The 26586-nt window shown below is 43.3% G+C and overlaps 1 protein-coding gene across 1 annotated transcript in view; it reads right to left on the bottom strand.

Moving 5' to 3' along the window:
- celf6 (CUGBP Elav-like family member 6) overlaps positions 1–26586 on the bottom strand; it is a 134994-nt gene that overhangs the window by 18669 nt on the left and 89739 nt on the right. Inside the window, 8 exon segments of the mRNA XM_029455800.1 lie at positions 2653–2733; positions 3311–3373; positions 4157–4306; positions 5549–5567; positions 5569–5697; positions 6628–6771; positions 15538–15617; positions 19452–19577. Of these exon segments, the coding sequence (XP_029311660.1) occupies positions 2653–2733; positions 3311–3373; positions 4157–4306; positions 5549–5567; positions 5569–5697; positions 6628–6771; positions 15538–15617; positions 19452–19577 (792 nt within the window).

The following is a 26586-nucleotide window of genomic DNA, read 5'->3' as shown; positions in this document are numbered from 1 at the left end:
GGTCTTGTGAAGTACGACTGCATATCAGAAAGAAAAAGTTGTATAAAGCCTTTTGTGGCTCCAGAGGGAGCTGCACAAAGTCTGGTAAACTGCCTCAAGTGATGTCACTTGAAGCGGCGTCGGTTGTGGGCGAAGACTACAAGTTTTAAAATGTGTGGAGGAAGAAATGAGTGAGTTTACCAGACGTCCTGTAGCCTGCTCATTAGCCACTATTAGCATAACGCAGACAAACCTCTGACTGAACTGTCAGCAGTTAAGAGTTTGATTGTGGGTAATGTAGGCACCAGGACCACTCTGAAATGATTCCGCTTGTGCAATCACTGTCAACGGTGATGCATTTAACCCAATGCTCCTAAACTGGCTCTTATTAATCGTAGTTTTCCCCCGACATTACTGCTTTATATGAACGTCCACCTAGAGGCTGCCTTCCACTTCCCGCCAATGACAGCTCAGCTTTTAGCACACTGTTAGCCAAAATGCCAGATAGTTGTTGTTCAATTGGATAAACAAACTGAAGAGTAGACAAGCTGGACTGTGTTTCTACAGAATCCCCTCTCGGAAAAAAAAAAAAAAAAAAGGGAGAGAGAGAGAGAGAGAGAGGACATTGTGGATTTGTGCAATTAGATGTGCTGCTGTCCCTGGTGAGAACACTTCTCCTAAACCTGCGGTACAAATTTAGAGGCCAAATCGCATCAATCCCTCCTTCTCCACAGCAGCCCAGGCTGTCCACGGTGGGTCATTTAAACTGTGCGGTTAACCTGACGATGGAAAAAAGTTTATATTACATCCATATGACAAACTGCTGAGTTATCTCAACTATACTGCCTTGTCACTACTTCCCTTGAAGGGCGAACTGCACTGGCTGACTGCACTGACCCACCCATGCACCCAACATTGCACTCAAATTCCCTTTGACAATGAAGAATGTCTTGTCCCTTCACCTCCCAAATAACAGACTTGTTGACCCATCTACATCAAAAGTACACATAACTGTCTGTACTTGTGTAGACTTTCATCTTGGAAGCAGTATAAGGGGATGGATTCTCCCCGCGATGTGTGTAAACATCGCCAAAGTACAGCTTCTGCTGGGACGTAGCTGTTTTTTAATGATTAAAATACTGCAATGGATTCTTTATCTGGGTCACACGCGCCTAAGACTCGCAGTATGTGCATATATCTTTGTTTTTCCTCTTTTGAGAGGTGATCTAAACACTTGTAAAAGATGAAGACTTGACAGGATTGTGCTCTAGCTCTATGGAGTTCCCACCATGTTGGAGCAGTGCTTTGCCCTCCAGGTCTCTGTGCTAGTCAAGTCACTGAAAACAATGAATATGCACAGATTTGATAAAGTTAGTATGGAGCCTGAGCAAGTTGGGGCTTTTTTTTTTGTTCATCCACAAGTATTTGGCAGCACTGCATTACTTATTACTTAAATGTGCAGAGTCAGTAGTGTTGCTGTGGAGTATTGACACACTGTCGCTGTGCTAAAGGGAAAAGGACTTTTTTGTTTAAAGGGAACAGTGAAGATGTGTCTGGTTAAAATAATATTTTTGGATTATGGAGGGATTTTCTTTGTTGACACAGACACAGACACAGACACAGACTGATAGATTGTATTGTTGCAATTGTTAGCTTTCAGAGGGAGGTTGAAGCTGAGGCTTGACTGTGCCCATGTATTCAGGTTGAGGTGTCTCTTGTTAAATGGCAGAGCTGCAGACTGTGGCAGCGAACTGAGACAGGCTGGGAGTGCAGCCAAAACCCAGAGCTCAGACAGGCCACTGGCTCAACCCAGAATAGGTGTCTGTGTGCGTGTGTGTGTGTGTGTGTGTGTGTGTGTGTGTGTGCGTGTGCGCGTGTGTGTGTGTGTGTGTGTGTGTGTGTAAGAGAGAGACACACACAGACAGACAGAGAGAGATATAATGTGTGTATGTGTAACCCTGACTTCTATAATTCTTGCTAATGGTGAACATGTTTCAAAGTAGCAGTGAGAGATGACACGTCCTTAACACATGGTTTAAAATGATGCCTGCATGTAAAGCGACTAGTCTGCTGACACGTGAGGATAAATCTATACTTTATTCATGCACGTCTGCACTGTGACCCTGCCGTGCACTCACACCGCTGAAAAAAATGCAAACATTTTTCTAACTTTTTCTCTTGGCATTGTTGGAGACACTCACTTCCAGAGTTCCTATAGTGAATATTCATGCCACTCTATGCTGTCTCATACAATCATATAGATGAATAATTGAGACTGACGAATGAGAGTGATTTACCATCACAGTATATCCTATGCTTTATTACATCTGATGCTGTGGCATAAGAATGAACACTACACTACGAATGGTAATAAATGATTATGCATGCAGCTAATTAATCTGATGAATATTTATAACCACTTAAACACATTGTAATGGACTGATTAAGCAGTCCAACGCTGCAAGTTTGAATTAGTGCAGTTTTTGAATAATGACAGAGTAACTTTCCATCTCACTGCTAATGTTCTTCTCTTTAAATGGGGAGCCTTTTTCTCACATTTTCCCCAGCCAGTTTTTTCCCTCCCTCGCTAATTCAAAGCAGCGCAGCTACATTAGAATGGAACATGGCAATTATCACCTTTTATCTTGGGTGGGCGCGCTTGCTCGCTCTTACCTTCCCTCTGTTGCTGGGGAATGATGGTTGGTTGCTGGGGGAACGCTTGGCTGATTGGCGCATAGGCGGCAGGGTAGGCTGCTGTTGCAAAGGGAGAACCACAGTGGAATTTTTCACATCTCCATTTTCATATTTGACACAACAAAACTCAAATCATTATTCCATTGTTCATTTGCGTCCTCTAGACATTGCATAAATAAATTGCATTATGACTGGGAGCCTGGGCTCATTTGGATGGTGGATCACTACACAAAGAGTATGGCAAGAGGAGAGTGGATTGCAGTTCAACTAAGCAGACACACAAAGAACGAGACGGAGACTTTGCGCCTTGTTAATGAGAGCTGATGTCAGGCAGAAAGCAGCGGTTGTGAGAGGTCTATGTCATCTCTCATGTAGGAGGTTATGGCAGGTTCAGATCATCCGCTCTCTGTGTACTTTTGGAATTAAGTTTTCTTTTGTGTGGCTGTATAATCAAGTCAACTGAAAATCCTTTTGCAATCCTAATGTAAAGTAGCTTAATCCAGGAGGAAATTGGCTGGTCGTCCGGCTATCTCTACTTGTCATAGTGTCTACTGATGTAGCAAACAGAGAGGGAGAGGGAGAGGGAGAGGGAAGGGGACAGATGGAGAGAGTAGAGAAGGTAGGAGAGACAAATCACCTGCGTAGTGTTGGACGCCAGCATAAGCCTGTTGGAGAGGGTCGTTCACCGTTGGACTCTGTGCTGCAAGAGAGACAAAACGAGAGACAGAGAAGGGGGGGGGGGGGGCAAGGAGGGGTTGGAGAACGGTCAACACAGACGCAGAGACGTTGAAACATACAGAGAGATATTATTAAAGAGCGAGATATAAATTGGCTTAGCTGTAGAGAACCATCAGGGGGTAAGATCACACAGGGAGTGGGAGAAATTTGGGTTGTCATATCTCCGTTCTTCAAAATGCCTGTTTGCCCCAGATGTTTGCATCAAATATTAACAACATGCCAAACAAACCACTTTGTTCTTCATTACAATTGCAGCTGCCTCTGCATAATGCAGAAACGGGGAGTGTGTGTCTGTCAATTCTTCAGGAATCAGTCCCAGACAACATTAAGAAGCCGAGGACGGGCTGAGACACATCAAATTAACCGTAATGGACTGATGGATGAACTGATGGATTCATCATGATGCTAGGGCTGGCTGTTCAGAAATCTGCCAAAGACACTGTTGATTGACCCTCAAGCCTTAAACGCTTCAGTTCAAATCAGAAAAAGATGTAAAGAGAGTGTGAAGTAAAAAAAGCACTCGTGTCAACTTTTAAACTGTACCATGTGATATCATTCGATGTGTCACCGCTGACATGTTGAACTTGCATCGTAGCAATAGGCGATATCCTTATTCAGATCAAGTTCAACAGTAGAATAATTCACATACAAGTGCAAGAAGCTAATTGTAAGTGTCAGGGTCAGAGGACTCAAGATGTTACAAATATATCTCATGTTTCTTTTATGTAGAACTTGATTGGCTCACCTGGGTAGGGGTGAATACCATTGGTGTAGATGGGCTCAGAGTTGGGCTGCCCGTTGCTTTGAGGCGGGAGGGCACTGAATCCATTGACCCCGATCGTGGTGGCTAGGCTGGGCACGGCTGAGCCAGAGATGCCCGGGGGTGTGCTGGTGCCTGCAAATAGATACAGAGTCATTACAGAAACCGCAGGGAGCACGCCTCGCATGCTAGCAACTCAAAGATAGGGGTACGAGGGAAGTACATTTTTGTACTGAAATGTGTATGTATAACAGCCACATAATGGGCCCTCATAAGCACAAATGTGCACCTTTTGACCCGCCATGAAGGTACAGTTTGGTAAAAAATTCATAGGGTAGCAATTCAGCCTGAACAGTTATTAAAATCAGTAAAGGTAGCACACTGATTAAGGTGTGAGGGTGGGACATGGGGGAAAAGCACTCACCCACCACTGTAATAGAACCTAATAAAGGTAAAGGTACTCAGAACTCTGAATATTTTCTCATTATTATAGCCTTTTTTCTTTCACTTGGGGTACATAACTCCAAATTGGAAGGTTTAAAAAGCAGTGGTACAAAATTGGCTCACGAGAAAAAAACCATAATGTCTGATAGTCCAAGTCTGTCACCTTGTCAGTGCCCTTTTGTGCTGATGGGTTTTTATTATGTTTCTAATCCAGGTGAAGGGCATTTAAGTCATGTAGGATTATGTTTGATAGGCATTACTTGGTATATGTAGGCCTTATGGATTACAAATGCCAGGTACAGCATCAAGCCACTTTATTTAATACATTTGCAATGACCCTGCCTTCAGGCCGCCTGCCTACTTAGTGTCGAGCCATCAAAGCTCCTCGTGACAAGGGCCACAAAGATAGTTCAGACTGGGGTCCAGGATTATCTCACACAAATCTTTGCTCTTATATTGTATAAGCCAAGGTCTCTGCATCCAAAGTCATCGGATTGGCTGTATTCCCAGAAAACACACACTGTCACAGAGACACAGAAGGAGAGAGCGACAGACAGAGAGCGAGAGAGATAATGAGAGAGAAGAGAGAGAGAGAGACAGACTATAATGTGGCTGCCAATGAGTGTCAAAGAATGCTATGCATTTTCAAGTGCCCCATTCAATACACAGTACAGTAAGACTTCCTTTAATTCAACACTGGCACTGTCTCCTTCAGCCCAACAAATGGAGCGTACATCTTAAAAAATGTAACGAGGCCAAAAGCAGGAAGGCCTTGAATGAATACATTACTACCGCTTCTATAATTCTTACTAATGATGAAAGTGTTCCAGGGCAGCATTGAGCAATGGAGAGAGTGTGTGTGTTTTTGCACGTGCCTCTGCTCTTGCACCCGTGTCAGTTGGTGTGTGCGTGTGTGTGCCCACTACTATATACCTGAGGACGGTGTCATGGGGGGTAGCAACCAGGCCGTTGACATTGAAAGCTGCCATTTGCTGCATTTGCGCTGCAGCGATGGCGGCCATGGGGTTCAGGTAGGACCCTTGTGTTGCTGCCATCAGGGCTGCTTGCTGTTGCATCATCTGCTGTAGGATTAAAGAGCAGTGGGGAGAGAGGCGAATGGCGGGAGGGATGGAGGGAAGGACAGAAAAGGAAAGGAGGGTGAAATAGCCGCAGGACCAGAGCATGTTTACTCTCACATCTTTGTTTGCTTGGCCCAAGCCTTGTTCTTGAACAGAGTGGTCTGTGTTGCCCTGCAGCGTTGTTTCCCAGCTAGTGTAACACCGCTCTGGCCTTGTGCTTATTATACTGACACAACATAAAGGCTATGTGCTGAGATGAGTTTAGGAAGCTGGAGACTATGTATATCCATAGGTACAGTATATGTTTAACTCCGGTGGCAGAGTTAGTGGAGAGATTTTGAGTGAGTGGGCGATCCTCACCTGTCAGAATGAGATGTTAGATACAGTGTGAGTGCAAGAGCTCACAGTCTCCTAACTCAAACTGTGGCTTTCATGTGTGAATATGAAATGGGGATGGGGTGGGGGGGGGCAGGGAAAAAGGTAGGGGGTGAGCGGGTCTGGCTTCTTCGTAATGACGTGCACCTCTGTTTGAGGGTAAAGGCATATGTGTAAGTAGATGAAATGTCAAAGAGGCAAGCTTGGGTTGGCAGTTTAAATTCACAGAAAATGTGGGATTGGAAAAAACGAATATGGAATGTTTCTCACAACTGTCGGAAAGTAAAACAGTGAAGTGCTGAGCGTACATGATAAGCAGCTTCCCTGGACAAATGAAGGGATAAAAAAGACACAATACAAAAAGCAGTGCAGCATTTTCTGTAAAGCCTCTGAACATGTGGACTCTTAACATCCATTTAATAGTGTGAATCACTTAAGGAGCTGTTCGCTGGCAGTGTCACATGCCTAGTGGGAGAAACAGAGAATTCAAACCTCAAATCACAACATTTTCTTGTTTTTAAAGCTCACCGTCTCCTCCCCCGCCGGGCTGAGACTTACAGCATGAGAGTAGGCGCCATAGGCCCCAAACTGGATGGTCATGGGACTGAAGATGCCAAGCTGGCCCGCCATCTGGTGCATCCGGCGCAGGGTCCTCTCCTTATCGGTGTCTGCAAATTTGACCACCAGACTGGACGAGGCACCCTGGAGAAGCACACATATTCAAAGGGTTAGTGAAATATACATTTTGTAGTCATTTAGTCGTTTTCTGACGTTCATAGACGTATAATAATCAAGCTGTCAGGATGTAGATTTACTTTGTCAATGGGGCTGTCAAAGTCTCAATCAACTTTTGCAACTACCACGGTTACTTTCAATCATCAGTGTTCTGCAGATTGCACCTGCCACTTCAGCTGGCCAACGAGCTAATGAGCTTGTGTTTGTCGGCCAAAACTGTCCGCGAACATCCTTAGACTGAATAAATAGTTAATCAGTGGGAAAAAATGAAAGTTGACAACAAGGCAAGAACACAAATTCTGTTCCTGCAGTCGTTTGGAAAGCTTATGTGGATTGTCCTAAAGTTGAAGACGAGCTTTGGGCAAAGTGAAAACACTGATCTCATCAAGACTAACTTTGTTCCATATGCCTGACACGTATTGCTCTAGTTATGCTTTAACTGGAAGTGTGAACACATTGAACACAAATCAGTCTGACCATAACCCGAATATAGGCCATTTAGAAACGAGGTTTCCAAATTCATGCAGTTCATTTGCATATTTTATTGTGTGGTTGAAAATAGCTTTCTCACAAAGTGTGTGTTTCCCTTGGGAAATGACCTACAACAAAAGGCTGGCTCCATGTTAAGAAGATGTAGCGCTAATCTGTACCCGGGCATCGACCTTCTTTTATTAAAAACGTGAGTGTGAGCTCTCATCACCGCGAAGGAGAAACAGTGGTGAGCGTGTCATTCATTTCTGTCATCTGATGTCCAGAGTACTCAACAAGCCTTCAAGACCAGATATCTCTAAACCCAGGAAGCCAGTGGAACTGGATGTGCACCTCTCACGACTGCAGTCATTTAGCTGTCAGTGTTAAATGGAAGAGAATAGTGAGTGATATTTGCTTTTATGACTTTCCAACTCAACTGTATACACTGGGACTGAACTGTGATCCTAACCAGATCCCACAGGAGTCCCAGTCCCCCAGTGGGGAAGCTCCACTGAATACAGTACTGGGTAATTAGGTCTGACAAAAGCCTTCGGCATGTGGAGGGTGAAGTATTGACTAATGGCTCTGCCTTATGGCAGATATAGTTCCGTATTGATGTCCGTGCTCCTGAGTTTGCATCCAATTAAATCATTTGAAAGACAGAGAACAGAGACCAGAGTCAGTTCCTCATATGACATCCAGGAGAGAGAGAGAGTGTCTGAGAGAGAGAGAGAGAGAGAGGAGAGAGAGAGAGAGAGAGAGAGTGTGTCTGAGAGAGAGAGAGAGAGAGAGAGAGAGAGAGAGAGAGAGAGAGAGAGAGAGAGAGAGAGAGAGAGAGAGAGAGAGAGAGAGAGAGAGAGAGAGAGAGAGAGAGAAAAAGAAGAGGGAGGGGGTAAGGAGACTGCCAGGCAGAGAAAGCAGTCACAGACACTGTCAAGAGGACCAGGCTCCTATTTAATTACAGGCAATGCATGCTGGGAAAGAGCACGGAGCAACACCAGGATAGAAGGACACAGGCAGCCAGGGGGCAGTCAGGATATGATTAGTAAGATCATAAAAGCAAAGACATGGGGAGGAAAGGACTCCATAATCACAACTTGGATTCATTTTCTAACAAAATGTCTCATCCTGACAGGGTCAGTACAAATTCAGGCTTTGATTCAGATTTCCATATTTACTTTGGGTGTCAGAATTGAAAATGTGAGTGCAGGGAACACAGTGTCGGAGGAAGACGAGGCTGAGTGATGCTGCATGCACCTGTTAAGTGCACAAGTGTATGTGACTCTCCGTATGAGAAATTGACAAAGCTGCTGTACAGGTCAACTGCTCCTTACAGGAGGCACATCACTAAAGCAGAGCAGAAACAAACACACTTATGCTATGCCCTGTGAAGCTGAATGTGGCTACTGCACAGTAAGAGAGTGTGTATTCAGCCTCTGAACAAACACAGTCTCACTGTTGTGCAGCCTCACTTCACGCTATTCCATAGTAATTCATACAAAAGTGTGTCCTATATTCAAAAGTGCTTCATGAAATTTTAAACGGGAACAGCTAAGCGATAGTGCTGTGGGGAGGGCAGGTTGCCAGGCCGGTCACATGCTTTGTGGTTTGGTTAGTCATGGCTGCTGCAACAGACTTAACATAATATCTAGTCATACATGTATTTATCCCTCACCTAATGTTTATTTTCGTATCTATTTTATTTATGTATTTATAGACAACAAAACTAAATGCAAAACACTTTCTTGTTTCAGAGGCTTTGCAAGTAAGCTATTCGACTAACCCATGTGGAAAGTGTCTTGAAAACATTTTTATTAACACAACCAAGAGAATGTGTTGGCTGTAGATAACCGTGAGAAAGAGGCTGGGGAAGGAAGGAAGGCATCAGCATGGACCCCAGGGACAGTGCGTCTCAGATGGGATTCTATCAGAGCCAGCCAGCACCCCACCTCAGGCCAGAGGAGACCCATCTGGTGTTTCTCCCTCGATGCCATTTCAATTAGCTAAATCAATACCCCGACGTGGCAGCGTTACCGGCACACTTTTTCCCCTTTCTAATTTCATTTCATCCCACCTCCTGACCTTTTTCAGCTCTTTCTCAACTTTGTGGACCAGTCGAAGGGACTGGGCTGTTGGATTTAATGAGGCTGGCACTGAGCAAACATCCTCCTCCAGCGTTGTTGCTTAAGCCTGCCCACAGCATGGGGGCCTGGCATTTAGATCACATTCATTTTCTGCTTTGCGTATGTGTGTATTCTTACATTCATTTAATACCTCATGAAGAATGCATTGTGAGCGTCGGGTCTGTGAAAAGCCCGAGGCTGCCTGCGCTCGCTAGCACCGTGACTCAAAATGAGGCGAGCCTGGCCTGGTCCGGCTTCTCCCAGCAGACTCTCTGCTGCAGACAACAGCGCGGGAGGTAGACCCAGTCTGCAATGTGCACACTTTCTCTCATCCTCAACCCTGAACATGAGAATTGCATATCCTCACATCATAAAAAGCAGATTTCAGAGTGAGAACCCCCTCACGGATCAAGAGTCTCTATCCACATAAAGAAAAGAGTAATATGTGGCGAGATAAGCAAGGAACAGGTGGCAGCAGACAACAGGCACAGGATGCAAAGCAGCCACTGGTAGCATAAAATCACAAGCTGACAAACAAACAGAATAATAACCTCCACCGGCATGACTCCCGTACCTGGAGAGAAAATGAATTTGCTGAATTTGATAAGGGCCAACAGGGAGCCTTTACTTTTGACAGGTACAACTAAGGAATTTGTCACAGGTTCAAAAACTAATCTAATTTCCTGAACAACACACTTGACTTGTGAAAATCTCCCATATTGGATTTTGTATAGGCTGCGAAGTGTGTAGTTTGAAAAATGCACAACGGTAATTGAGGGATTAGAACTCAACGACACCAGTGAAATGGCATTCTGCTTTTATCTCTGCATTACCGTCATACAAAGACTCTGGTGTGAAGTGTGTACTAACAGGTAAACAGACACTTATTTTCCATTCTCTGCAGAGGCTTACAGCAATATAATACTACGCCGCACTCATTGAAGGGAAAACTGTCATTTAAAAAAAGCATACTAATGATTAATAACAATCTTTCTTCCCTATTAATTAAACATGTAGCAGCTGCTTTTAAATGACAAATAAAACTTCCAAAAAATTGTCTTTCTACAGACTTATAAACTCTAAAAGTGTTAATTGAGAATCTGTAAAAAATTAATTGAATACAGCATAACAAGTTTGTTTGGTAATTGGATGGACCCCCCCGCGGGCTTCGTGTTCAACTCTCTAAACCTTCCTACATCTCTGCTAGCCTCATGGGAGGGCTGTCTCTCATTAGCACTGGATGATGCTGTCTTGGTCTGGCCTTGCTGTCCGCCACATACAGCTGCTGCTGCCGAGCACACTGCATCGAGCCAAAAGACACAGAAGGACAATACTGTCATTCTTGGTTCGATACTGCATTTTGTAAAAAAAAAAAACAGTTTCCACCCGAATATGTGAGCAGTGGGAAAAACAAGGAACTCCATGTAGTATGTCGGCTACAAGCCTGCTGAGACTTTACAGTAGTTTCATGTGGCATTTGATGAATTGTGTGTTACAATGACAATGCTCTCTGGCTTAGTCTTATCTCTCATTAATCCGGAACTATAGTATCACACACATGCGCGCTCTTATTGCTGCCAACACCGGCAAGCTCCACAGGCCCTGTCAGCCACGCTGTGACACCGAACATGACAATGTCTGCAATTTGCTGGGTGCTGTCTTCCTGCCCCCGGCTCTGCCATTTGAAGTTTTGCCACCTGTGTCTCTGCAGCCATACAGTAATTCAACAGACGAACCGGTGAGAGTGCCTGTTCTGTTCCCAATCACCTTTTTTAAGTTAATTTTGGAAGCACCTGCAATCTGCAATAAACATCAATTAAAACTGTGACCTGATCTATCGGCGCATGCCCTCCGGTGGCATCCCTTGCCCTTAAGCTTCATTAAAGCCTTTCAATTTGGGCCAGCGTATTTTGGTGCAGGTGTTATTTATGGCATGAGTATGTGTGCCAGGTAACACAGATGCTGGAGAGAGAACATTAAGAGGGAGAGGGAGTGAGAGACAACTCTTTGTTCAAGGTTCATCCAGACCTCACAGCTGGCAGCAGGCAGTGAGCAGAGCAGCCCACTCTCTGAATCCTGCCTCCTGTTAGTCTGTTGTTGACGACATGTGGCAGTGATATTATCCAAATTAACTGCATCCCCCATCGGTACCAAAGCCTTAGTTGGATACTAATGGCCACCTTGCCTATTAATCTGAGAGGAAGTTGGATTTGGTGAGAGGAGGATAACAGGTGCAGGGATAGAGGGAGAGTGATATGGATAATATAGATTATTAATGAACTTTTGGATTGCTCCTGATCCGCCCCGGGTCTGTTTGGGGCTCCATATGTTGCCTTGGACAGTTCGTCTGCAGCAGACCTCAGGTGGCTCGGTGGCCCAACCTAATGCAGCTGTGCCGAGGCTACAGCAACACAAGCATACACAGAGTGTGCAAAAGTAGTCCACACGAGCCAAATGTTGATCCGTACAAGAAAGCACTCCAGAGGAGTCCAATTATGTAAATCCTCTGGATGTAAACATATTCTGTTGATTGAGTCAACAAGATATTTTGAGTACAAGGTAAATATCTTGATTATAGTCACATTTCAGTAAGAGGCCTGTCATAATTGTGCGTGATCAGTGTGCAACATGATTACTCTTTGGCTCATGGCCAACAGCAATTTTGACCCTAGTGGTTTACTACAAAAAGTTTGGTGGTTACTGAGCATAACAAGCACACACAGTTAAACTGACTCCACCACTTATTCTCCTCCCTCACTACTTCAATGTAATGCAAAATGAGGCGGCATCAAAAAGATGTGTAAATTACATCTGGCTTCCAGGACACTATCTAGCTGCCAGAAAGCATCCGTAAATATTTATTACGAAACATCAGTGAAGTGTGTGAAGGTGTGGATGTCTGCCAGAAAGAGTGTGTGCTCTTGTGTGTGTCCAGCTGTGCAGTACTCAACACACACACACACACACACACACACACACACACACACAGACACACATACGGTACTAGGCAGGACGATGCTTTGTAATTCGTCATTTCTTTTACTTAAGCCTTTTTGGTAGCTCAAGCCTGACAGAAGTATATCCAATTCCTAATTAACTTCAGCTTGACAAGTGTTACAGGTTTAGTGGCCTCACTTCAACTAAACAAATCAACACCAACTCATAACTACTCCATATCCAACACCTACCTACTCTCCAAGATTCCTTACAGCAATGAAAAGCACATTTAAAATCAGCATCTATTATGTAGTGCAACACAGTCCACTGAGTAATTATTGCACCATTCTCTTGCATTGCTTATGAGGTATTGTCCTCTCATTAAAGTGCTTGTCAACATGTGTGATCATGTGCAATGGTCAATATGTGTTGTCAGAACAAACACTTGTATTTGTGTTATTTTTCAGTAAATTAAATGAAGTGATTTCTATGCAATCTGATTTACAATTAAGCTGAATAAGCTCTTTAACTATTATTTACTGCTGAACATTATTCCACAACATATCAAGATAAATACTTTGCTCTTGTGTAGATAATACCAAGGCTGTGAAGAATATATGTAGAAAGGTCTAAAGTTAATGAGAGGCTGATGAACTGCAAGTGGTCTACAATATTATGAAGGACGTAATGGTGAAACATCAGGAAGCAGTTGAAGGAAACAAACGTGGTTTATTAATCTGACCTCATTTTGAAGAGCCATCCTAACTCTAAACTGCTTTTCAATATTATTGACTTACTTGTTAACCTCCCTTTCTAGTCACTGCCTTCCTTGATGAGTGTTTTCAAGTGTTTTAAGTCGTTAATATTCTTTAACAAATAATAATCCCCTGACAGGGACCAAACTGTCACTGTTAATGATTTAGCTGTGATGAGCTGGTGTTAAGTTATTTCTCCCATATTGCTGGAGGAGGCAATGACTAATATGAAGCCCTATACCTGTACCCGCCCGTCATCATACTATGTGTGTGTGTGTGTGTGTGTGTGTGTGTGTGTGTGTGTGTGTGTGTGTGTGTGTGTCTGAGTTTCAATTATCTCGCAAACCCTTGGACTGATCTACTTCATTCTTGCCGTGTGTGTTGCTGAGGACCAGAGGGAGTGCAGTGTGTGAAGTTATTTGGATCAGTGGTTCTGTAAAAAGGTGAGAAAACCTGGTCCGTCCGGCTGGACTTTGGTTAGAGCCTGCGCTAAGCCGTAAAAAAGTGCAAATAGGACCCCCATCAAAATCCACACAACAGCGGGGCTGCGGCCACCATGGGACGTCTCTGTATGCTTTCTTTTACAAAATAGCATACCTGCCGGTTACCGGTGATAGAAACGAGGATGTAGGCCATAATATTTTCACGGGAGCTTTTACAGTCATGATGCGTAGAATGTAGCGTTGCTACCATAAACACGTGAATAGACTCGCACGAGCACATCCCGACTAGGCACTGCACTATGTTATCTACTAACTATGGCACTCTTGCTATTGGTTTAATTCGTTTTTTAAACATGCAGTTGGTCTCAGATTCTTCCCTGGTTATACTCCTTCTTTAAAAAATGTTTTTTATGTTTTAGAAAAAACATTCTTTATTTGAAATAGAATTGAGATTTGGGGTATTTAATCCAGTTTAATTATTTGGACATGTTCTGTATTCACTCTACCAGTGATTCTACCAGGACATATCAAAAGCTAAGAAAAAAGTTTCCCTGTTATGCCGATGACACACATTTATATCTAGGTGTACAGAATTCTAATACTGCCTGTCCTGTCTTGCCAAGTGTCAAATGTTAATTACACCAATTCTGAATTTATCATTGTTGGCCTACTACCTCAATGAAATTGCTTCACCATGTAGATGACATACTGTCTGCCAATATAAAGCCACTAATTTCACACTAATTTAAATTTTCAGGATCAGGTTAAGAGAGCTGTTCAAACTATTAACTTTTGACAGAGGACTGTTTCTTCATGCAAAGAAAAACATTTTAATCCATAACTCATCAGAAAATGGTTATCCATGCTTTAGTTTGTTCTTCTTTCGTGCACGTCCCACTTGCACAACAGTCCTGTTTTGCACTTTTACACTGATTGTCATTTTCAGAAGGTAATTTTCCTCAGCTTTATCACTCGTACTGTATCAGAGACATTTTATAGCATATTATCAAAGTTGCATCCAGAGGTCTTGTGGGCTTATTCTCAGTCTGCTTAAAATCAATTGAGAGCTAGATTTTAAAGCCTTTAAAGAATCATGTTATGATCTAATGTGTGTACGTTGCACATTAAATCATTACACAATTCTTTAAATTGTTTAACCTTTCTTTTATGATTATTTTATACATTTGCCTTATTTGACTAGACCATGCTTAAACTATATATGCACAGTTCTTTCATTATTACGTCCCTTATTCCACGCCACATTTATATAACATCAATATAATATACACAGTACAATGTCTCCTGAGGACACGTTCAAGGACTCATGTGCAGTGCACAGTAATCATATCTTTATAAGACTGCGATTGTAAACACTCTCTATCTGTGTGCTGAAAAGGTATTCTGAATAGCAGGAGAAGGAAATGGATATTGAGTGAAAAGACAGATACAGAGTATGCAGCTGTGCGCTGTAAGGTGGCGGATGCTGACTGTGTGCAATCTTTTGTGTGTGATAACACACAGCACGAATGTATGTGAGACTGTGGATTGTTGATGTGCTTTGAAAAGATAGTCACTGTGGTAACTGTACATATAGCCATCAGTATATAGATGTGTGTGTGTGTGTGTGTGTGTGTGCGTGTGTGTGTGTGTGTGTGCGTGTGTATATATTAATATATAAAAAAGACAAAGGCATTATTGAATTTTAATAAGAGGCATACACCCTCCAGAATGCATGTGGAATCTGTCTCTTTGCACGGCAAAACACTGAATAAAAAGTCTACCAATGTTTGTTGTAAACTTTATCGCAGTCTACTTCAAACATTTTATAAAAGGGGGAGCAAAGAGAAAACATCTAGCGTAACAGACATCCGAAAGGACATCATATCCCCTGCAAAACTTTCTATAACTGTCCACATCAAATGCAAAAACATTTGTTTGCAACTACGCTGAAATACACTTGACGCTGAATTCTGTTATTAGAATAGTTTCTCAATCGTTACTTACCGGCATAGTCTGTCCACCGTGCAAGCTGTTGATGGCGGCCTGCGCTTCTGCGTGGCTGGAGAACTTGACAAAGGCGCAGCCTGTGTATAGAGAAAACGAGAGAAATAAAAGGGAGGGGCACAACGTCAGGGAGATGGTCTTGAATATGGGGGAAAAACACAATTCATTACCATTGTTTTCATGTTATCTGGTTTGTAAATATATTCTGCCATTTGTGTGTTCAGCGCATAACTCTGAATAAATCAGTCTAATTGTAGTGAAGGCATTAGCTGCGTGGAACATCCTGTCCCTCGCCCATTTCTAATTCCACCCCCTCTACTTCGGAGCATGGAGCCAAGGCGTTTACTATCCTGACTTGTTTGTGATTATTAATCTGTTTAATATTTACACATTGTGATTTGTGTGCAGTCACTCATAAAAGAGATTATGATGACAAAGGCATAGTATTATAATCTGCCTATCTAACCGAATCTTTGCTCGCATATCATTTCAGATGGCTGGGGGGAGGGGGAGGGGGGTTGGCTTTGCTCAAGGGGCATTCAAATCATCTTAAATATGTTTGTGTAGTTATGCACAAAGAGGAAAGTCAACATAAAAAGTTGGCTGGAAGACAAGGGAATGGGTGTTGGCAGCAGTGTTCTGCCGCCTCATTGCATTAATGATGTTAAAAAATGATTCAAGTGGAGAATAATAATGCGCAATATGTTTTTTTGAAAGGTTACATATCCTTACCATATGATTAAATAGTGTATCAGTGTGTAGGTAAGGACGGGCACTAAACTATGACAACATAAAGAGAAGTGAAATACAGTGGAACTGTAATGTGGTAATTTTCTAAAAGCCGTTAAATTAAACAGGAGCTATTTCTCTAAGCTTTATGGCCGTCGCAGACTGCACAAGGTATTCTGTTATGTCCTATTCTTATCCTTGCCTTCAGGTAGCTCATGTGTTAAGTCAAGAGATACCTAATTAACAAATGTGTGGATTAATCCCCCCCCTCCCCCCTTTTTTTCATCAATGGAGTAGCACCAGTGTCTTAGAACTAGACAGGCTTTTCCTGAGTTCAATCCCTGGTTTCATGAGAACTGCTGATACCTATTTAAAAACGGTTACATACGTTCATATACATGTATCCACTCTGCATTCCCAAAAGAGTCACAATGATTTATTTAAATTACAAACACTGATAGGTAGGCTCAGAGGATGTTCTGTGTCTCGCCGTGACCCTTTCACTTCCTCAGGAGTCGGCTTTGTTTCCCAGACAAAGAAATTAATAATTTCCCGACAAAATCAAAAAGATTGAACTGAGGGACATGCCGTATGTGCACAATCAATGGAAGACAATATCCCGCTTTACCTGAGGCTTTAAGTCCACATTCTAGCTACACATTCAATGAGAAACGTGGTAAGTAGTAAAGGCCATGTGTTTCCTGTACTGTCAAATATCCTCAAAGCTGTATAGATCTACAGAGGCAAACAGAAGCCTTTGATTCTGTCACAGCACTCTAGCACCCTTTTACTTCACTTGAACGCCCCTCCGGGTAGAGGCTGGAAAGGTCTTCATTTGTCCAACTGAAATGCGTCAGCCTACTGTGTACCATTTGACTGCAAGTCTGTCTTTGAAGGAACAAACACATTTAACCTTTGTAGTTGAAATAATAAGGGGCAGTTTGTTCTTGCAAAAGCCTTTTTGTTTTTTAAGGCAAGATGACTTGCTGTTGGTTCCCTAACAAGACTATCAGATATTGTGCCAGAATCCCAGTGACCCCAGCAGCTCAGCCCAACCAGAAAGACACTCCAAACTGCAGGGCTTGGCGTGCACCGCCACCGTCGACGGCAAAGTCATGTCAAACATACAATGTCCTCAAATTCCTCCAGCAGAACATCAAGACTCTAGCCTTGCTTTTCCAGAGACACAGAGCAAAACATCTCAAAAGAGTTGGAAGCACTACAGCCTCATAAATTATAGTGCACATTTAAGTTTTTGAATTTGATGGCTCAGAATGAGTTGAGGGGCGGGGGGGGGAGGAAAAAGAGAGATTGTATTGCTTTCAACTGAGAGGATCTGCACTGCCTTTTGAATTCCCGGGGTAATAATATGTATGCATGAATTCCATCCCGTTGGATGGGTGACATTTATAACACAACTTAATTATAGACCTAAAAGCCATCTCTCTATTTTTTCCTGACAATTCAGGGCTCTATTCAACTCTGGCAGCAAGTGTTGCACTTTGAAAGTACTTTGAGGAGCAGCGCCATAGAGAGATGGATGTTAAACTTCTCGGCCTTTTTATTGGGTGAAGAGGGGTGCTGAAAAGCTTCTGAGTAGCATAAATTTACATCAACAGGGGACAAAGCCTCCATCATGGAACAGATAGCACTGTCAATTTCAAGGTCTGTCTCATTCAAATTACGGGAACCTCATCCCAAGCGAGGCGGCTGGCAAAATAATTTGCCGTAACATCCCGTAATGATTGCGTGGGACTGTTGCACAGTGAGTGATAGGACCAGATACCTATATATGAGACCTTTTGTCTGGTGCTAGCATTCATAGTTAACATTTTCCTACATTTTTCCATTTCAAAACCTGCAGAATTGGTAATGATCAAGCCAGTGATAATAGAGACAAATACTAACACAGGAAACGTATGGTTTGTGAAGAGAGGAGAAAGAAAAAGAGATGGATGCGAGGTGCAGGAGGGTGGAAAGGAGTGAAAGCGCGAATGAGGGAGAAAACTAGCTCCTGTTTGACACAGCAGCACCGGCCTTATTTCATTCTATGTGCTGTCAATCAGCTTGAGGCATCTGAGCAGACAGGAAGAGAGGGAGCCGGAGAGGGGAGGGAGAGACAGCAAAAGAGGAAACAGTGGGCCGGTGGGGGGACGCAGAGCAATAGACGCGGGATTAACAGTGAGAGGAACAGATGTAGACACAGATAGGCGTGTGGTTCAGTATAGCCAGCCTTTCTCTTTGATACACTCAGAAGGCATGCGCATTATCAACTCCTCTCCCTTGCCTTCCCACATATCCTTTTCACACATCCAGACGCTTCATATAGGAGAATAAATCACAGTCAACAGACAGAAAGGAAGGTATAGGATCTGAGCAATATCACAGGCGTTATCGCTTCAAACGTGGCTGTGAGACAGGGAGCCCCTCTCTCTCTCTCTCTCTCAGAACAATCCCACCATCATCGCACATTTCACAGCCATCTTGAATTCGACCACGCACTACTAACTAAATAGCACATAAGCCACAGACATGAATGCATAAGCTGTTCCTGAATGCAGGCAAATCTGCCGCAAAAGTGACAGCAGCGAAATCCAGAGCCCGGCTGCTTTATTTACAGTAGGACATGATCGTCCAATGGTGTCTCTGGGGAGGGATGACGGGAATGTGGGAAACAAACATGATTACACCCCTTCGCTTTACAGATAACAGGAGGAGGAGGAGGTGACGGAGGAGAGGGGGGAGCTGAGAGACGAGGTGTCGTGTGATGGATTTGTTGAGCACAAGCCCAGGGTGAGAGGAGCTGCCTGTCATGAAGAGAAAACATTAGAAGAAGTTTGGGAGGGAAAGAAAAAAGGTGAGAGGAAAAGTGAGAACGAAAATGGGAAGGGAAATACAGAGAGGAGTGAGAAAAGGAAAGTGGGAGGGAGGAGGTGTCGGAGCGCGGTGACAATGAGCGATGAAAGAAATGCGAGAGAGACACATAAGAGGTTGTGAAAAAACAGAATCGCTAAAGGGGAGCAGAGTGAAACGCAGACGATGTCAATGAGTGCACAGCAGGCGAAGCGGGGTTCTAAAAATGTAAGGATCAGAAAGAGAAAGAGAGACAGAGCAGGTACAGACAGACGGAGAGATCAAGAGGGACAGACAGGGAAAAAAAGAGTGGGAGGTGTGTGGGCTCTGACCCTTACTGGCCCCGTCAGGCCCTCGCAGGACGGTGCACTCCTCGATCTGGCCGAAGGTCTCGAACAGCCGCCGGACGTCGTCCTCGCTCTGCTGCTTGCCGAGCATTCCCACAAACAGCTTCCTGTCTTCTGGATAGGAAGAGAGGGAGGGGGAGGAAGGAGGGAGGGTGGAAGAGAGGAGAGAACAGACAAATGCTACAGCTGATGGCACCATTCTGCTGAGCTGAGAGGAACTTGTGCAACTCAAACCACCCCCCACACCTCCCCTTATATGAGCAGTCTGCTGTGTTGAGCGTACTCTGCTGTTGTTGTTGTTATTGTTGTTGATCTTACTGTTGTGTGGTGTGCCATCCCACCCTGGTATGAGGATGATATATTCCTGTTTCCCGCGAGCTATTCAAGTCTGCTGCGGTGACGTTTGATACCCAAGATGTTTTGAGCGCTGTCGGTTTCAGGTAAAGGTAGAAAAAGAGCGGGAATGTTTTGCACAGGTAGACAAATTGTTAGATCGGCTGGATGCTTAAGTCACCGAGTTGAAAGAGAACATGGAACAAGAACATGGTATTACATTTTCTCATCACCAAAGGAGTCGGAATTATAATAAGCAAGAGTAAACGCTGCAGCACAATCTACGCGATGATAAACTTCTGGAAAAGTAACAAAACTATGCCTGTGTCTCATCCAAGACTACACTTTTTCATCTGCTCCACTTTCTGCTGACAGTGTGTAGAATATGTTGTCTGGAGACAAATATCAGGAACTCACATTTCTTCAGTATCAAAGCTCATGGAAAACTAAAGTCTGGAAACTAATACTTTGGAAAATTAGTCAAGTTGAACTAAAAAATGAACATGATTGTGTGTATAGCCCAGTGTTGGCCCGCCAAGAAATAACACATGAAGCTCTTCAGTGTAGAACTCTTCGTAGATCATCGTTAGCCAAAGGTTCGCTAAATTTGTCCAACTCCAACAAATAGAAACTTAAATTAAGCTCGCATCTCACTTCAGAGAAATCATTAGTCTTCCTGCTATGTTGTGCACACACTGCATAATTCTATACGACTGAATACAAGTTAAAGGGTAGATGAGATGTTTTATCCATCACCACAAACTATTGTTTCCACAGCCAAGTTATTGAGATGGCTGTTTGCAGAACATAATAACCATGAAAGCTACAAGGTCTAGTTCTCATGCCTTGAATAGAATGAAAGGCAAAGCATTACAGGGAGTTGTTTTTCTTAATATTTCTGTTGAATATGTGGTTTAATCAGCTGGCTTACTTCCTCATATTATGAGTAGGTTATCTTTTTGTATGTCAACAGTAGAACAAGTGATCTTCTTCTTAATGGCCATTTATTGGCGACCAACTCTATACAACAAGTGCACTTAAAAGCAATGCTAGGTATGAATTATGGAAATATCAGGGCTAGATTCCAACTATCAAACTGACATGTTTTGTAAACTATCAATAGGAGAAGTTCAACGGTAAGTGGTCAAGGAAAATGATTGAATTGAGAACGCAGGTCCCTTTTGTACAGTCTACATGATGAATCATCTGGGCTGAGGTTGAGTACTGACTTCTTCCAATTTCCAATACTCAATTGGAGCGGAATCTGCAGTGTTGCTCCTCATTAAGTTTGAAGGGCAGCTCCACCTACACCAATATCTTCACCGCCAATGCATGTCAGAGGTGCTTCTTGAGCTCCAGAGGGGGGCACTCTGACTCAGACCTGTGGGCTCCATACGACTAGATTTTGGCCAGCCAGATAGCTGAATACTTTTAATTAATCTTCCCGGTGCCCTGGCATTAGACAGTGCATTCATCTTCTTTACATCTATTCCATTATGCATCCCCTATTCTGCTGTGTTGTGGAATGAAATGGCTACTAGCAAGAACCCATCGCCAGAACTGATGGAAAGTGGCAGGAAGAGGAAGAAGACTTTATTGGAAATGACACTGTTGATCTTCAGTGCGAGTCATTTGACTGGTAGGGAGCGGGCGAGGAGCGGCGGGCGAGAGCATCACCTGGGCCTCGACAGATGTGACGCCTCCTGTACCTGCCAGGCCCCATTAGACGCAGCTGTTCTAAAAATAAAGCACCAGAGCTTCCTTTCTGCAGCGGGGAAATCGGATCCTGTTCCATTCCTGTAAAGTTCAAATGAGACACGTGCCTGCTCCCCGCTTGGCCACACAAATGAGCACCTGCATAATCAATAAGGCCATGCTGCCTGGTCTCTACTGCTGGTGTTGTAGCTGTGGTGTCAGTCCATGTTCCTGTGGTCACGCCTCGCGCAACAGAAATTCTCAAACTCGCCAGCTGAGCCTGGTTCTACCGCTCATTACTGTCTCTCCTCCTTTGGAGCTCCAGGGTTGGAAGTCAGCAAGAACCCTGAGAAGATCGCCAAAGAGACAGCCACTTATACTGTCGACTGAGATTTAGCCAAGACCGGACAGGAGGACAGACATCTAGCAGGATATCGGGCATCAGCAGAGGACCTGCGTAGCTGTAAAGTCAGCCTTGAACAGGTGTTGGAGATAAATGAGCCTGACCCCTATCCATGGCAGCAAAGGTGAAACATGAAATGAGGCAACAGCCCGTCCAGAGCACACACTTTGCCTTGATTGTCCCTCCATCTTTCAGATTTTCACCGAGGTGTCACCGTTGCAACTTAAATGGACAGAGTGCAGTTTTACAGGCCTCCTGCAGTGTGTTAATGTTTTGGGACAAAAGTCTCATCTCGGTCGTGGCCCGAGGAGATCTAATGGCGGTTTTACAAGGCTAATTAACAAGCCATGAGCGAAGTAATGAACTTTCTAAATGTGCTGGCAAACGCAAAAATAAATTACACCCCAGTGAAGGCATTAAAGGAAGTGTGAGTGTACTTGGGAGCCTTCCTTTGGGAGAGCAACGGTGAGAAAATGAATTTGGAGCTGCTATCTTTTCATTGCCTGACCTAAGAGTGTCTCAGTCAGCCCCACTGTATGCCCTGGCCAGAGTATAGATTGCTATTAATTAGTCCACTTTGCATCTGTCTTCAAAGCAGCTCTTATTGGAATGTGCATGTCCTCACTCATCTCCTATGGCCACTTGCAAGCTTTAAATTGGCATTTTATGAATAAATATCTCGTAATGCACCCTCTGCACGGTGACTCCATGACTCCAAAGAGTTATCCATTCAAGTAGGGAGAGGAGAAGAAAAAAATACTTGAAATAGATGACTGTACTTTTCTCAAGTGCAGTCATGTATTTGCATAAAGAGGGGTGAGGACCTTCATATGGAACTGTCAAGGATACAGAAGTATGACAGAACTCATTGAGCTGACTGGTTGACCTCTTGGTACTTATCTCTCATTTAGCGGGGCTCATCTTATCCCTCGAACAGAGCTGAGCCACACAGCTGGAGAACATTTGAGCTCTACAGCACTTCTCTGCTCTCCTCTGAAGAGACCTTTGTAATCTGCACTTTCAAACCTTGCCACTACTTTAAAATAATAAAATGTGTGTGTGGAAGTTATGATAGTTAGCAGATAGAAGGAAACATTAAATGGGTTTGTGTGTGTATTAATGTACTCTACACATACTGTATAGTGCGCACTATACAGTATGTGTAGAGTACATTAATGTCTTTATGCGTGTGTGTAAAGACATCACACATTATTTGCAGGCCTTTGCCAGTGCACACTCACTTCCCTTTCTCAAATAAAGTAATCTACACATGTCTTTTTTTGGTTTCCTCATCTCCTGACTAAAGGTGGGAGCAATTGTGTGGAAAATGGTTCCATGTCAGTCTCCAGCCATGTCCAAACTGAGGTGGCATGTGGACAGCTCCGTTTTATGAATGCACATAAAAAAAAAGGAGATCAAAAAAGTTATCAAAACACTACTGACATCTGACAATTGCTTGTCTCAGGAAACCTTTTCATTTCAGCGCCCGGTATATTAAAAATTAATGGATTTTGCACAGACGCCATATGCTGTCAAGATTGATGCTTCTCTCCCTGGAATAAAGTGATACTTGTGTTGTAGGCTGCAGTATATGCATATAGATTGTGCTTTTCCTTTCTTCTCATCTCCTTTTGTCTTTCTATTGCCCTCTCTGAAGCTTTCTCTTTACCCTTTGTTGCCATGCCTCACCCTACTCTTTCTCTCTCCAGGCAGAGATTCAGTTATTTACTGTTTTCTTTTCAAAAGTTTCTGCTTTTGTTTGGCAATAATGGGAATATTCTCTTTCAAGAATTACTCTCCTGTCCTGGTAAATATTTCTTTTTTTTTTCTTTTTCTTCTTCATGATTCTATCACTTATTGCCCACTGGCTGCAGTCAGAGAAGCTTGCTTGTAGTAAGTGTTCAGAAAGCATGGACAGCTGCATCCAACGATAAAAGATGCCTGCTAGGCCGCTGGGTGCATTTCAAATGCAGAGTAATGTTCCAGGCAGCACAACAGAGAAGTTGTGCTTCTTATGGTCTCATTAGAAAGCCTGATGCTGGTGCGCTGCTGCCTGGGAGGTCCGCCACCAGACACGCACGCACGTGTAGGCGTGCAGACCGGGTGTTCGACATTTTTGGGAACGAATTCTTAATACTGAGTTAGACTTTATTTTTTATCGTCTTCTGTATGTCCTAGTTGTGTAAAGGCAGCAGTCTGTTGTGAATCAAAAGGTGCCATTTGCTTTTTTAGATAATGAGCATTTTACATTTGCACATCATTAAGAGAACAACAAATCCTAGAATAGCCACTTTTAGAAGACATGTGATGTCGTCAAAGAGACTCTTTCGTTATCTAACATTGTTTTAACTCTTTAAATCTGGAGTTAAGAGAGACTATGAGGCTCTGGCCATGAGACCTTCACATCCTTAACACTTAATTTCCCTTCCCCAAATAACTTCAGGGGATAATTCACCTCCTACAAGCCTCATTTATCTTTACCTGCATGCCACTTGTGTTGCTACATTAATGGTTTATCATTATCTTTCTTGTAAAATAAATAGGGCCAGAAAAAATAAATCAATTGATTAATTATTTGTTGGACAAGAAATCACTGGCGGTCAACAATATTTAATCATTAATTAAATTAAATATTTTGTAGGTTGGTTATTAATAAAGAAAAAAAAGGTTAGTAAAATAAATTAATGGAAAACAATTAAGTGGAGTAAATAGTACTTTATCAAGTACAATAAAAGTACACAGAAGGCATTGCTGCTCATCCACAAATTAAATGTCCTGCTATAGGGATCAATACATTTTTATATTTAAAGGGCAACATGCGTTTTATCATGAAACTTGCCAGATCACATATTTTATCATAACGTATCATCTTTTTATGGCATAAATCCGCTGTATGCAAAATAATAATAATAATTATAATAATGCTGGATGGAGATTTAAGTACAGCTTTTAAATAATATCCTAGTTATGCACCCACTCAACCATGTTCCAGGGTGAGACTGTTTATATCGTTGTTCTCCTGTCGCAGAACAGCTACAGTACAGCGTTGTATTCCAAATCACTATGATGTAAGAATTCAATGTTCAATCGTGTTCAAAACAGTTAAATTCTATTAAGTGGTAATTGCAAAATGACCTTCATGCATTTCTCAACTAAGAATTCCTTTTGCCTCCTCGCAACATCTTTAACTACTTATGAGCCCAATTCTACTTCTCAGTCATGTTTAGTTCCTTCCCAGCAAACAGAAGTAATTAGACCCCATCCCAGTGAAAATGATGTGCAACCACACACTAAACCTTTCTGCTGCTGGTCCCAATCTGATGTATGCAAGTGGATTATCCGGTATAGTGAGGTGGTAAATGGAATAATCAGAGGAGAGCAAACATTCAAATTGTCAGTGTATCAGGCACGATGAGAGGATACAGGCTTTGTGTTTGTAAATGCATTACTTATACCACTAGAGCTGTCATATCCATTTACCCAGGGGAGTGGGAGGGGAGCTTTAAACCTTCTGGTATTCATGCAGATCAAAAACCAGCACAGAACAATCGAAAGAACTTGTGTAAACGTGCGTGTTGCGACGTCTGGCCAAGTACTCCTCTTTCTACATTTGAAACATCATCCCCAATAACCTGATCCAATCAAGGCACTCTTCAAACAAGAAAAGTATTTTAAATTAATGCCATAAAACCCTGAATGAATACCCTGAAATGGTCTCTGTTGGAAATCTCTGGTTGATATTGCCTGTCCCCATGTGTCCCCATACTAGTGTGTATTGCTCAGCACACACATACTATCAACCACTGCCAGGGTTCTTCTTGACTTTTTAGAGTTTTGCACGATCGTGTCCAGAGGCACAGAGGGATCTTTTGGGCTTCATTTGCATGTAAAGTGGAGCGTGCTCTTCTGTGGGCGTGAGGTGCCTCCAGACAGCCCCTCCCATGTGGCCTGCTAGATAGACTGAGCAATCCAGCAGCCCTCACTCTTCCCTACCTGCTGGGGTGGGGCATGACAGCACACTGCGCTACATCTTAAGGTCCTGTCAATCTCTTCACTGCCCCGACTGGGGTCAACCTTCTGAAGAGCAGCAGGTTGGCAAGGACAAACACGACCCATTCACAAAGGCTCCCCTCAGCCAGACAGACAAAAGGCAAGGATAAGATATTAAAAAGGCTCACACAGGGCTGCTGAGTGTCACATGCAGGGATAGCAATGCTCCTGGCACTGTATAAGTATCCAATAAAACTAAAGTATGGGCAGCTAATAAACAAGTAGGGTAAAGATAGAGACTGTGTGTAGACAAATGCTCTGAGAGTGGCACTTTGCGAAAAAGTCGATGTTGATGGAGGTTGCTGGGCATTTCAGGAGAGTGTTGAAACCATCTTATCAGAGTTAATAAAAGGAGAGGGTGTTGCTGGCTGACCCATCATCTCTCTTCTCATCAGCGTGGTCTCCAGTCGCACAGCAGTGGCTAGAGGAGTGGGACCTGGCTCCAAGATTGTGTTTAGATAATGGCCATCTCCAATCATAGATAATCTGGCACCATCGTTTCTTCACAGACACAGCGGCAGACAAGGTCAGGGGGAAAAAGATTCCTGGCGAGGCGTGGAGGAGATAGGGATGGGGCGGCTCTGAGATGATTTACTGCTGAGATTCACTCAGCTGCCTCCATCACCCTCCGTTAACTTT

The sequence above is a fragment of the Cottoperca gobio genome, chromosome 3 (assembly GCF_900634415.1).
Source record: "Cottoperca gobio chromosome 3, fCotGob3.1, whole genome shotgun sequence".
NCBI classification, from domain to species: domain Eukaryota; kingdom Metazoa; phylum Chordata; class Actinopteri; order Perciformes; family Bovichtidae; genus Cottoperca; species Cottoperca gobio.
Note: the sequence above shows the minus strand (reverse complement) of the source record. Positions and strands in the feature narration are given on the sequence as shown.